Source organism: Gadus chalcogrammus, chromosome 9, assembly GCF_026213295.1.
Source record: "Gadus chalcogrammus isolate NIFS_2021 chromosome 9, NIFS_Gcha_1.0, whole genome shotgun sequence".
Classification (NCBI taxonomy): domain Eukaryota; kingdom Metazoa; phylum Chordata; class Actinopteri; order Gadiformes; family Gadidae; genus Gadus; species Gadus chalcogrammus.
This window is the reverse complement of record NC_079420.1, coordinates 20,945,148-20,959,066: the sequence shown is the minus strand read 5'-3', so window position 1 is coordinate 20,959,066 and position 13,919 is coordinate 20,945,148. Positions and strand designations below refer to the sequence as shown.

The following is a 13,919-nucleotide window of genomic DNA, read 5'->3' as shown; positions in this document are numbered from 1 at the left end:
TGTGTGTGTGTGTGTGTGTGTGTGTGTGTGTGTGTGTGTGTGTGTGTGTGTATCAGTGCTGTGTGAGTGTACTGACCCCCCCCCATGTGTCCTCTGCCAGGTGTTCCAGTCCAAGGCGGTCCCGGACAAGTCCACCACGCCTGAGGAGTTCATCCGCATGACCAAGGGCATCACCAAGGCAACGGCCAAGGCCGTGGCGGCGGGGAACTCCACCCAGCAGGAGGACGTGATCGCCACCGCCAACCTCAGCCGCAAAGTCGTCTCCGACATGCTGGCCACCTGCAAGGTGCCGCTCCTACGCCTTCCCAGCATGCCCTGCTGCCCACACACACACGCATAGCACTGATACACACATGCATGCACGCAGGCACGCGCACACAAACACACTGATACAGTCACGCACTCACGCACGCACGCACACTCACACTAACACACACACACATACCAATGATACAAACACCCATACACACACACACACACACACACACACACACACAGCACTGAGATACACACACGCATACACACAAACACACACACCTACACATCACGCCTGCGGCCACACCTCGGCCTGCAGGGGTCTTGGTGTCGTGTGTGTTTAAAGACCACTGTGCCCCCACTGTTTACCACTAGCGGCACTGACTCTTTCAGTTTTTCAAAGCCAGGTCATTTGAGGCCGTAGGGGGTGTGGGGGGGGGGGGGGTCCCCTTGAATAAGAGAGTAAACAGACACACAAATGCAACAAGATGACGTGGGATCTGTTAAATCACTGTTTTTTACGTGAAGATAGAGTGCAATACGATGTTCTACTGCTAAGAAGCTGGTGTCTGATTTGTTTCCTGTTTGTGGTGAGATAATATGTCTGCTAGGGCTGTAACGATTTACTCTGTGGCTTCCTTAAACCTTTAATTAGACACACGCTCACACACACACAGTCCCCTTCAACGGAAGCCTTCATGCAGAGCTCTATTAATAGTGTATTGCAGCCATTGAGAATCATAATAAAGTGACCCCTCAAATGTAATCAAGATTTCCTCGAAAAATCTGTGTGATTTTTAATGACCACATTGAATCAATCTCTGTTACTCTATTTAACCAGAGTTAAACACAGTACTTCACCCTCCAAAACTTCGACCTTGAGTCCACGGCCAGTGTCAAGCAGCTTCACTCTCTTTAAACCCAAAGTAGCAAACCAAATAATATTCCTATCCAAAGTAGGGGTGGGAATCGAAGGGTACCTCAAGATACGCAATACACGGCCCGCGATACCGATAATATTGCGATACAGCGATTCTGCGATAATCTAAATATTGTTAAACAATCATGTAACAATACCAACATCACAATATATGTCTCACTATCAGGGGTGATGGGTCAATAGAGGGCACTAGGGCGCCGCCCCTCCGTGAAATATTCACTGGAACATATCTGCCAACTATGATGAATAAACCAATACAAATACGAAATAAATCAACAAACAAACATAGCGTTTCTTTGATTGTGTGATGGACAGTACTTGCCTTGCCTGCAACCATTTAAATGCTTCTGAACGAGAATTCTTTGGGCTAGGCTTGTTATTGGTATTTGAGATAAAGCCCTCTTTCAAGTCAGGGGCGCCGGTAACGATGAAGTCCATGTGAGCTCACAAACTTTTTGCTGTCTATCAAGCAGAGACAGCTTTTCATTGGCGCATGAAAATTTGACTTCAGGTCGCAATTTTGTGTGCCAAGATCAATGTCATTGTTTTCCATATTTTTGCTACCTCCCTCAGCAGCATTCGTGCTACACAACTACATGCATAGAAGAGATAGATAGCTAACTAGCAGAAAGATGTAAAAGTACTTTCCAACCATTTCAGTGGAGGAATTGGACTCACCAAGCAGTTTTATGCTTAAAATTAGCAAGTAAATAATTATTAATTTAGTCTTTTGGCCTGTACTATATCAACAAAATGAAGCAACTGTCCAATATTTCTAACTGCATTTGAAATATACCTTGAGACTCACAAAAAATGGATGCTATAGGACAGTGATCATGATTTGCCTCAATATCAGAATAACAACCATGGGTCCAAAAGCAATGGCTAGGGGGATGGCCATAAAGTAGGTCTGTATATGCAGTGTAAGCTGGTCCAGGCCCTGCAAGTCAGGATGAAGCCTATGAATCTGAATGAATTTCTAGGCTGTGGCCATCCCCAAAACGATCCAGAAAACAGGAAATCAAATCTACCAAATTCTACAATTTCAGGGGGAGAACCCCCAGGACCCCCGTCCATTACTGCGCCCATGCAATTTTTATCACCAGCCGCCACTGCTCACTATGAATACAAAATGAGCGTGAAGAGACAAAGAGCTAGATTTATTTTGTCTTTAGTCATGGTCCAAACCTATTTTATTAGATATCGATATTTGGCCACCCCGATGGTTCGCCTGGTATAGCGCGTACTATTAAGGCTCAGTTGTTTACCACCAACAACCCGGGTTTTTGGTGCATGTCCTCCCCTCTCCCGCTCCCATATCTTCCTGTCTAACTCTTCATGAATAAAGCATAAAAATGCAGAAGAAAATCTTTAAAAGAAATATTCTGTAACATTTTATATTAAGGTCCTTGTAATAAGCCTTTGTTAATATCTAATAAGAACCTTATTATATGCTTATTAACAATCATTTGTGCTAATTAGACTATGGTTCCCGCTTTAGATCCCGTACCTGCAAAATGCATAATTAGCAGTTTAATAAAGGATTTATTCACCTTAATAAGCATAACAAATGCTCAGTAAAGGTTTAACAATGACATAATAGGTACATTTGTAAGACTCAATAAATGGATTGGTGATGCTTTTATTAACAACTATAAGAAACTCATAAGACTATTATGAATGTTATTAAGCAATCGATAAATAGTTTCTTATCCAAAGCCCTGCTGCGTGGTGTGCTCTGCTCGGTCTGAAGCCAGCGCTTGTGTTCCTCTGCGGGGTCGCGCTACACATACTGAGCAGCCCGCGTCTTGTGGTCCCTGCAGCAGGCGGCGTGCCACAGCGAGGTGAGCGAGGAGGTGAGGCACCAGGCCCTGCAGTACGGCTCAGAGTGCACCCTGGGGTACATAGACCTGCTGGAGCAGGTGCTGCAGGTGAGGACACGGCAGCACACCTCGCCATGCATAGACAATAGGAGTGTGTGTGTGTGTGTGTGTGTGTGTGTGTGTGTGTGTGTGTGTGTGTGTGTGTGTGTGTGTGTGTGTGTGTGTGTGTGGGTGTGTGTGTGTGTGTGTGTGTGTGTGTGTGTGCACGTGCGTTACCAGAAAAGTGTGTGTGTGTGTGCACGTGCGTTACCAGAAAAGTGTGTGTATTCAAACATTTGTGTGGACATTCTTTTAAATATCAGTTGGATCTGTATTTGATTCTTATCATCTTACCCTCATTATAGTGCTGTGAATCGCACACAAGTGTGGGTGTGTGTATGTGTCATGTAATGAGGGATTCTTTTCCAGCGACAATGTGTTCTATAAAAGAGTGTGTTTGTCTGCGTGTGTGTTCAGGTTCTCCAGCGGCCGACTGGAGAGCAGAAGCAGCAGCTGGTGGTGCACTCCAAGCGGGTGGCAGCGTGTGTGACGGAGCTCATCCAGACAGCGGAGGCAATGAAGGGTAGGGCCACACACACACACACACACACACACACACAAACAGGCACACACACACATACACACTAGACACACAAACACATGTAGAAACACTCTCAGAAACACATGCATGTAGACACACACATACACTCTTGAGCACACTGCTACCACACTGTCCCCTTTATTCTCTAGTACTTGGTACTTTGTACCTGGTACTTAACAGAAACACATCTCAACTGCTAAAAGCTCATCTCAGCCCTTTTGATTGGGGAACGCAGAACATTCGTGCTGTTCGTGTCGTGTGTCGGCCTGGTGCACGCACTCCCTAATCAAGGAGGCTTTATGGAAATCACCTCACCAGAATGTGCTGTAGGGCAGTTGCAGTGGAAATGGCTCCAAATTGAGCGCTGCCGGCCGGGTATGACTGGCCGACGCGGGCGCTGTTGCCTCTGGAAGCGATATCCCTGACAGCCGTAATGGATTGTGTTTGGGAGGAAGATTAGATTTCACTGTATAGCCAGGGACCCACCGGGGCTATCCACCTCACCCCTTTAATGTCCCTTGTGCTCTCTCTCTCTCTCTCTCTCTCTTTCTGTCTCCCGCTCTCTCTCCCTCTCTCCCTCGCTATGGCCTCAGATGGAGGTAAGTAGGATATGGTGTGTTTTTTTCCCCTCCGTGCCAGATCATCTTTCTCAGAGTCTCTAGGGGAGGGGGGGGGGGGGGGGTATGGAGGGGGGGTTCTGGTGCAGGGAGAGCAGATTTCCCCCGGGCTCCACCGAATCCATGAAAACATCTTTCCATCTGCGACCCCAAGCTGTTCCAAAAACAGCTCAATTTATTTTACGGCCACTTTAGAAATCGATAAAATGACGGAGAGCCATCAAACGTGCGATGTACACCAAATTGTTTTTAGCAAGCCTTGGTTAACTTCGAGGCCTGAGACCGAAGACGCTCCGTTTGAATGAATCGGGTGTAGAAACTCCGACCACCGGAGCGTTTTTTTTTACTCCATGAGCTCCATCGCCTCAACAGAGACGTTTTCAGTGACGAAACAGATATGTTTTCGGGCATGGTTCAGTCTTGTTTTCTCCCTCCCGTCCCTCCGCCCATCATCTTCCTCATCGGCCTGGATCCAGATCAGGGTCAAGGTAGATAGGACTGGTTTTGTGTTGTTGTGGTTGCTGTTTTTGCTGTGAGGTGTTGTTGTGAAGTGGCACATCATTGTTATGTCCCCCACCTCCACCATCAGACTGCTCAGTGAACTGATTTGATCTACCTCGCTGGACCCCTGTGCTGCATGTTGGACCTGACTTGGACCTTTCTGACTGCTTTATACCCGCTCTCGTTGAATCTCTTGTAATCGCAAGTCGTCTGTCTCACATGTCCTCAAAGCACTGGAACTTGTGTCTCACATGTCTTCAATGCACTTCAATGCACTGTACATTGTGTCTCACACGTGTCTTCAATGCACTGGAACTTGTCTTCAATGCACTGTAAATTGTGTCTCACATGTGTCTTCAATGCACTGGAACTTGTGTTACACGTGTCTTCAATGCACTGGAACTTGTGTCTCACATGTCTTCAATGCCCTTCAATGCACTGTAAATTGTGTCTCCAAGTGTCTTCAATGCACTGGAACTTGTGTTACACATGTCTTCAATGCACTGTAACATGTGCCATGCGAACTGGGTTCGCATGGCACATGTTACAGTGCATTGAAGACATGTGAGAGACATGTAACCTTGTGCCATGCAAACCAGGTTGAAGGTTAACAAGGTTACTGTAACAAGGTTACAGTGCGTTGAAGACATGTGAGAGCATCAAGTGATCTGAACCGAGTGGGCCCCGCGCACCACAGACTCACCAGCCCTCCCCTACAGGCTCCGAGTGGGTGGACCCCGAGGACCCAACCGTCATCGCAGAGACGGAGCTGCTTGGCGCCGCGGCGTCCATCGAGGCGGCCGCCAAGAAGCTGGAGCAGCTCAAGCCACGGGCCAAGCCCAAGGTACCGTCAACCCTAACCCTAACCCTAGCCGGCCATACCCCGACGCACGCCACACACAGGCCTGAACCACACACAGGCCTCCGGACGTTGGGTGTTGGTTAGCCGGTGGAGCCGGCAGGGGCTGAAGCTACGGGAAAGAATGTGAGGCATGAGGAGGGACATCTGCAATATTAAATTACTCTTAGTGGTTGTGTTGCCTCGCCGTTTACGTCGGTATCGCCACCTGAGCCACGTGGCTCTGTCCACAATATTCCGGTGGCGTCGGTCCGTGAACACAATTACACGGCGAGGTCCCGAGGTTTACGTTGGAACGAGGACACAATGAGCACTGGAGATGGTGTTGCCCTCTTTCGCGAGGGGAGGTCAGCACTGTCATTGAACAGAGCGCCGCGCTTGTAAAATAGAACGCAGTGCAATCCTGAACTCAACGAACCCTCGCATTAAACCATAACAAACAACAGCGGTGTGGAAATGAAATTGAAACACGGCCGCATGCGTTGTGTGTGTCTTTGTTTTAGCGCGTAGGACGTTTACCTGTTCGCCTATCTCCGACGACCAAATAGAAAGACTCCCTGTCTGCCACTAGAGTCCCTCTGTTCCCCTCTCCTCACTCCCCCCATTCAATCTGGCTGTGTTTGTGCTGGATTCAGACGCCTCAGAGACATAAGTTTAGCACGTAGCATGGAAGCTACTCCCTCCACTGCTATGTTCATATGTTGAATGGAAGCTTATGAGTATGTAGTGTTTGTATTTGTGTTAGTGTTGGGGTAGCCTGGCTCCGCCCGCCTAAGTACTTCCGCTCAATTTGTATTTCCCTTCAGTATTACATCTGGGTCTGCGGTATGTTAGAGGGTTTTCTCCGTCCAAATCTTGTGCATCCAATCAGCGAAAAGAGGGAGTGGCTGAGAACAATGACGTTAAATTCAGCTCTCCTCTTCAAGCACGGTGTTTGGTTTGTTTACAGGCCCAAACGTTAGCGTTTGGTTATGGCAGATCCAGAGTGGCACTGGGCAGATCCAATAGTTTTAAACTTCAACAGACTTCAAGTGAGTTAACGTGTGTAAATTGAGTGGGTCCAGACTCTCTGTGCAAATGAGATGAAGTACGAGAGTCTGGTAGGACCAGGCTAGTGTTAGGGTTAGTATGAGCATGAACTTAGTGTTAGGGTTAGTATTAGCATGACATTTATGTTAGGGTTAGTAGCAGCATGAAACTAGTATTGGGGTTATTATTAGTACGAAATCAAACGACACAGCTTTTCAAATAAGTTAGAAATGTGTGTTTCTCCAAAAAGCGCATGTGTATGTGTATGTGACTCTGAAGACGGTGTACACTGTATCAGGGGTGATTCACCGCTGAGATAGGGGCTATTCAAGACCTCCTATGGATGTGAGTCAGCAGCATAGCGGGAACGGCCGCGGGTGTTCCTGCTGAGGCCCAGAGCTGACCAGCGTTTTCCCTCTTATTTTAGCTGCCGTCCAGGGGCGGCACTGCGCTACACGGCGCCGGGGGCGGCTCTCCGGGGCCCCCCAAATATGCCCCCTGTCGCCTGATCAAAAGTGTGGCTATTTGTGAAATAGCTGATGGTTGAAAGGCCGTTGTAGGTTAACAGGCCTGTCGACCGCGGGGAAGTTTTTCTTGCTGTGATGATTTTTGTTTTACACATGCGTAGTTGTTTTGTTGAGGGGTGATTTTTTGTTCAAAGGTTTCTCAAAAGTGAGTTACAGCACAGAAATGTACCATGATTACCTGTCAAGATGAGGATTCTCCATATTGGATGTATATCTTCAACATGCTGACGTTTAAATAGCTGAACTTTATTATTAATCAGCTAGGGTAAGAGTGGTAGCCACCACTCGTATTGTGATGACCGCCTAGTCTAGGATACAGAGGGGATAGAGGAGACAACATGAAGCTGACTGAAAAACAGACAGAATTACACAAATTAAACAGGTGCATGTTTCGCCTCCAAGGCCAATACTAAACATCAGGTTCGTCAGGGAGGCTAAAAGACCTTCTTGATCACCTCATCGGTGATTGATCATAGATACCTGATGCAGTTCATGCATGATTCTGGAAGATGTAACTAATCATCAGTCTGACTCTATGCCTAACACTTCTATCTGTGAGACCTCAAGACTAATCCCCATCTTCTCCCCCTGCTCCCCTCCCTCCCCCTCATGTGTTCCTCCTCCACCTCCCACTGTGGCCTCTCCCCCGCTTCCTGTTCGGCCCACTCCCCTCCTGTCCAGCAGGGGGCGATCACCTCCTCCTCTGACCCAGCATGCCTCCCCCTGTGCCCCCCCGTCCCCCTCTCTCTGAGCCGTGGAGGCCTGGAAGCCTTCGCTGCAGGGCTCTGTCTGATATGTTTGATATATTAGGTTGTTATTCAGTCCAACTATATATCAAACATATTCCTACAGTGTCCCGCCCTGTCTCCAAGACGCTGTGGCCTTGTGTGTTTCACTCGTGATCTGTGCTATGAACCTGTTACTGTCTGAGGCACCATATATATAAATATATACATATATATACAATATATATATATATATATTAGGGCTGGAACGTTTCACAAAATCCACGCTTCGGTTTTGTGTTCGCGGTTTTCAGTTTGGTGCGGTACGTTTTTCGTAAGGCAGGGGATGACATTGTGTCAAGGGCAAATAATTGTTTTAAGGCAATTTTTATATTATATGTATGCATTTTTTATATATGTACATATATAATGATATATACATATGCAGACAGCTCTATTTCTCAACTATGTTGGATGGCCCACGTGGCACCAGGATTCCGATTCTCACCGGGGGTGTGTGTGTTGAGTCTGAGCCTCAACGAGGGGTGTGTGTTGAATCTCACCGGGTGGGTTCATCTTCTGTCCCCAGCAGGCGGACGAGAGCCTGGACTTCGAGGAGCAGATCGTGGAGGCGGCCAAGTCCATCGCCGCGGCGACCAGCGCCCTGGTCAAGTCTGCGTCGGCAGCTCAGAGGGAACTGGTGGCGCAGGGAAAGGTCAGCCCGGGGTTTCCTCACACACACGCGTTCACACACTCCTGCGCGCTCACGGTATCGTGAGGAGCAGGGACGCTGATGATGTCACAGCCAGAACCACTGCACTGCGCACGCAACGTCTGTGTTGTACCTTGCTGTGTCGCTGCCCTGCGGAGTATTATCCCTCATATTCCACCAATGGATCCCTTGGAAAAACTAAGACTAGCTTATGTTATTTATTGTTGTTAAAGGTGTAGTTATTGTTATTAAAACGATTTAAAAGCTGTTAATTTAGTGTCATTTTTTAGAAATGGCATAGCCGTCGGTCAGCTGTTAGTGAGTGAAGCTGTTAGTACGAGCCAATTTTGTTTTTTGGACATTTCTGGGCATATCTTGTTTCTGGGAATTCATCTTACTGTTAAATCAGCGGTGTAATGCAACACTTCTCAATGCCGCAGAAAAGCAGCGAGGGAAGGGGACGTTTTCCGGGGTTGCTTAGATTCAAAGTCTCGCTCCCTTGAGCTCTCTCCCCCGCCCTGTGTCGTCACCTCCCTCACCCCTCTCCCCTACACCACCGCCCACTGACGTCTGCGCTCCTCCGTCCAGGTCGGCTCCAACCTGGCCAACGCAGTGGACGACGGCCAGTGGTCGCAGGGCCTCATCTCTGCCGTGAGTACTCCCGTTAAGTCTTGAGCCCCGTTCCGTGTAGCCACGCCCCGCTCACGCTCTAACCCCGCCCCCCTCGGCCCGCAGGCCCGCATGGTGGCGGCGGCCACCAGCAACCTGTGCGAGGCGGCCAACGCGTCGGTGCAGGGCCACGCCAGCGAGGAGAAGCTCATCTCCTCGGCCAAGCAGGTGGCGGCGTCCACCGCCCAGCTGCTGGTGGCCTGCAAGGTGCGGGCCGACCAGGACTCAGAGGCCATGAGGAGACTGCAGGTACGCCCCGGGGATACACCCACTCATCCACCAACCCCTCCACCTGGGTAGGAGGGGTAGCGTAGCCCATAAGGAGGAGAGAGGTGGCTAAGAGACATGAGGTCGAGCGCATTGCCACAGGGTGTTCGTTGTTCTGCGTGGAAGCTGCTCCCCCTAGTGCTAGTTTGATGAATGGCCGTGTTCAGTGTTTGTACTGGTGTTGGTATCAGGGTTAGTTTTAGTATAAAATTAAACGACACAGCATTTCAAATAAGGTAAAAATGTGTGTTTTTTTTAAAGCGTGAGTGACTGTGAATTTGAGTCTGAGGATAGTGTAGACTGTATCAGGGTAGGGATAATTCAGTGCAATAAAATGTGGCGAGGGCGTAAGAAGAAAATGAGGGAATGGTGGAGGAAACAAACGTGTACCTCGTTGATTAGTCAGAATAGCACGGCCGGGGTTGCTTTGATCTGATTCCCCATCTCCATGGAGATCCAACTGGTCTGAACTAATGAGCGAAATTAAGCCTAATTTAGTACAAATGCAAAGGACTTCTTCTGTCTTGACCAGCAGAAATAAAATTAACTTATTTTTAAGTATCCTTCCCTAATTTACTCGCACAGATTGGCCAGGGTCTTCTATCTAACAGAGATAGATGAGTCCTCTAACTCTCTGTCATGGTGCTTTAAAGACAATAGCTTAGTGTTCCTTATCTTTCTGTTGTGGTGCTTTATCAGAGATAGATGAGTATTCCGACTTGAGCCATCTCTCTCTCTCTCTGTGTGTGAGACACAGAGAGAGAGACAGACATGGCTGACTGTTCTCTCTCTCTCTTGTGGTGCCGCAGGGTGCAGGCAACGCTGTGAAGCGAGCGTCTGACAACCTGGTGAAGGCGGCCCAGAAGGCGGCCTTCGACAAGGCGGACGACGCCAACGTGGTGGTGAAGACCCGGTTTGTCGGTGGCATCGCCCAGGTGAGACTACAGCCAGGGGCGATTCTAGGGAGTGTGGGGGCCCTAGGCAAAGGATTGTTGACGGGGGGGGGGGGTATGGAGCGATTGTTGACGGGGGGGGGGGGGGGGGAGGTATGGAGCGATTGTTGACGGGTGGGGGGGGGGGGAGGAGGGGGGTATGGAGCGATTATTATTATTATTATTTATTTATTTTTGGCTCTAGGGAGCCCCCTAGTAGTGGCCCGGAGCCCCAGGCAATTGCCTGGTATGCCTAATGGGATGCAGCGCCTCTGACTACAGCTTGGACTGAATGACTCTGGGGGGGGGGGGGGGGGGGGGGTGGATTATCGTTTTGGTACGTTCTCATTACTGTTCTCAACCCTGACGCTGGAGACTGCTGGATCCCACACAGAATTATAAATAATAATAAAATGGCTGTTTGACTTTGGTAGGGGGGGGGACTTTAGACCTGTGGTCTACAGTCCCCCCCCCCTACCAAAGTCAAACAGTCATTTTGCAGGCTGAGGGTGTTCCTTCGCAGCTGAATAAACATGAGATCCTCTAGATCTTTTATTTCTGCCCCCAGCTGCATGCATGCGCCATGTGCATGCACGGCTGTGGATATGAGGATATGTATGCACAGGGAAATATAATCTCATCTGGGAACCCCTTTCAGCAGCAGTGCTCTTAAGCCTTCCCAGTCCTGCAGACTGTAAAGTAGGCCAGTCATAACAATGCACCAAGATACAATATGCCAGAATCTAGACATTAATATAAATAGCAACCCAGTTAAAATACCAACCCAACACACACACACAAGCACACACACACATTAGCGCACACACACACGCGCGCACACACACACACACACACGCACGCACGCACGCACGCACATACACACGCACACATACATACATGTACACACGTACACATACATACGCACACACGCACACATCCACATATGCACACACATATGCACACGCACATACATGCACACACAGGCACACATACACACACGCACATATGCACACGCACTTACACGTATACACACAGACAGACAGACAGAGGCACACACACACACGCACACACACAGACGGCTCATTCCTTTAGACTCCAGAGATTCTCTATTTATATTCCTGCTCTCTGTAGAACTCCTGGGGTGAATGTTCAACATCCCAGTGTTGTAAGTGGGTCCTTTATTCTGCTCTCTCCCTCTATGTTTAATTATGTTATCACCAGTCAAATGTCAGAGAGCTGCTTACTAGAGGTTTCCATGACATTATGCAAACCCTCTTTATTCACCATAATTTTAATCGATGGTGCTTTATCAATCCCAGAAGTTTGAATGTCAGTCAAATGTTACGCGACTGCAGTATCAAGGAAAATAGATAACAAGTCAATGTAACGTCACAGTGTCATATTGTTATACATTACTGACCATGATAAATAGGTGTCTTAAGTAACATGCTTCATTGAGGAGTGACAATCGCATAGAAAACAACCACAAATATTTGATTTTATTGATTTCGAAAAAAACAAAGTTCCCAGCTTCACAACCGCATTGTGGGTTTGAATTCAGCAAGCCCCACTGGAAAGTAAATAGCAAGGAGAATTATCTCCTTTATGCATGTCCTCCAACCAAAATATAAATAACACAAAATGAAAAAAAATAATAATAGGATACAATAAAACAAAACAAATATAAATTTAACCAAGTAGTTCTATCCACATTATCTAGGGATAAAGTGTGGAGGTGTTCTAACACCACTACATCTTAAAGAGCGTTGTCTTGATCCTCTGTGATGGTTGACCTTCCAATGGTCCTCGTACCACGTGTACGTGTGAACCCTCCCTCTGTGGCCCTGCAGATCATCGCCGCCCAGGAGGAGATGCTGAGGAAGGAGCGGGAGCTGGACGAGGCGCGCAAGAAGCTGGCCCAGATCAGACAGCAGCAGTACAAGTTCCTGCCCAGCGAGCTGAGGGAGGACCACAGCTGATTGGCTGCCCAGGGCCCCGCCCACAGCCTGTTGGATGGAACCCGTCGGGAGCACAGAGTACCGCTGGCCAGCGCCAAGTCGGTCTCCACTCCCAAATAATTATAATTAAGGAATATATAGGACTTGAAACAGGCCTGTTTGAAAAGTAAAAGTGCCTGTGCTCTATATTATGTATGTGTGTGTGCGTGTGTGTCTGTGTGTGTGTATGTGTGTGTGTGTACCCGTGACTGAATGGGAGTTGGCTTTCAAACAAAACAACAAAAAAAAATCCTGGTTGTTTGTGTACTTACTATAAGAAAAGTTAAGACGATGTATCTAAAAAATATATATCGTACTCTTACCACTCGCCACTTGTTCCTGAGCGGAGAGAGTCTAAAGCAATCCTGGACCTCGCTGGGGGATGCTGGGGGAACTGGACCGGGGAGGAGAGGGGGCTGCTCTGCGTCTCCACATGGGACGGTGATTCGGGGGGCCATGGGTTCAGCCCCGCCCTCCACAGGCAGCCATCTCCACGGCCCATCCCACGGCGGGACCCCATCGCCCCGTGTTACCATCCGCCCGCAGCGACCAGCGACGGTCCTCCTATATACATATCATTTCAGCTACCGACCAATAGAGTAGCAGGACAGGAACGGCACTTGTACTTTACTAACACGAAGATGAACTCGGGTCTCCGCGCTCTTAATGTGAAGGAGGAGTTGGTGAGAATGGTTCTGAACGCTTCCGCTCAACTCGCTGGCGGTGTGGCTCTGGTCCGACGTGGTGGACAACAAAAAAATACACGAACAGCGGGATGGTCATCTCTAGGGTCGCTGTTTGTCGAGCGAGACTCAACTCTCAATAATAATAATAATATATTTTTTATTTCTCACATCTGTCTGAAGAAAATGCTGGTGCTTAAAAAGTGAACAGGTCACACTATGTTGCTTTCGATAACAAAAAAAAGAAAAAGTGTTTGTCATGCTGCTTATGAACTTGAACCCCACCCCCCACTGCCCCCGGCCCTCTGCCCCCCCACCCCCCCCCCCGGCCCCTTGGCCGTCGGCCCCTCATGCGTGTTCGAGAGAATCTGTTTACATACCGCACCGTGTTTGTCCTAGCTTGTCCTAATGTTTTACTTCCAGCCCTGTCAACAGGAGCCAGGTATGATTTGAGGCACTAAATACCCTACACACATTCCCTCCCTGGCTCTGTCCTGGTCCAGACGCTCGCCCGCGTCCAGACCGTCTACAGCAATACCGAACCCGCCGACGGGCCCCCCTGAATAGCGATCGCGCTGTGTCCTTTTAGACGAGGGCAGCAGCGCACGGAGACGGCCACCATGACACTTATGCACTGAGGAAGGCGTCTGATAGGCTGCTGGGAGCGTCCTTGCAGGCCGCGTCCCCCACACACGAGGAGGAGGGGCCCTGGGCCGACTGTGTTTCTGTGTTCTATATCCTAA

General features: G+C 48.7%; 1 protein-coding gene across 4 annotated transcripts in view; it reads left to right on the top strand.

The window, feature by feature from the left end:
- tln2b (talin 2b) overlaps positions 1–13,468 on the top strand; it is an 83,264-nt gene extending 69,796 nt beyond the window's left edge. For 2 of the 4 annotated variants that reach the window (XM_056597980.1, XM_056597981.1), the window contains exons 49-57: positions 101–286; positions 3,019–3,126; positions 3,535–3,640; positions 5,496–5,620; positions 8,506–8,631; positions 9,217–9,279; positions 9,364–9,546; positions 10,374–10,499; positions 12,347–13,468. In XM_056597980.1, the coding sequence (XP_056453955.1) occupies positions 101–286; positions 3,019–3,126; positions 3,535–3,640; positions 5,496–5,620; positions 8,506–8,631; positions 9,217–9,279; positions 9,364–9,546; positions 10,374–10,499; positions 12,347–12,475 (1,152 nt within the window). In that variant the 3' untranslated portion in view covers positions 12,476–13,468. The remainder of the gene's footprint in view (positions 1–100; positions 287–3,018; positions 3,127–3,534; positions 3,641–5,495; positions 5,621–8,505; positions 8,632–9,216; positions 9,280–9,363; positions 9,547–10,373; positions 10,500–12,346) is intronic. The other 2 variants (XM_056597983.1, XM_056597982.1) reach the window with 2 other exon arrangements.
- The last annotated feature ends 451 nt before the right edge of the window (positions 13,469–13,919 follow it).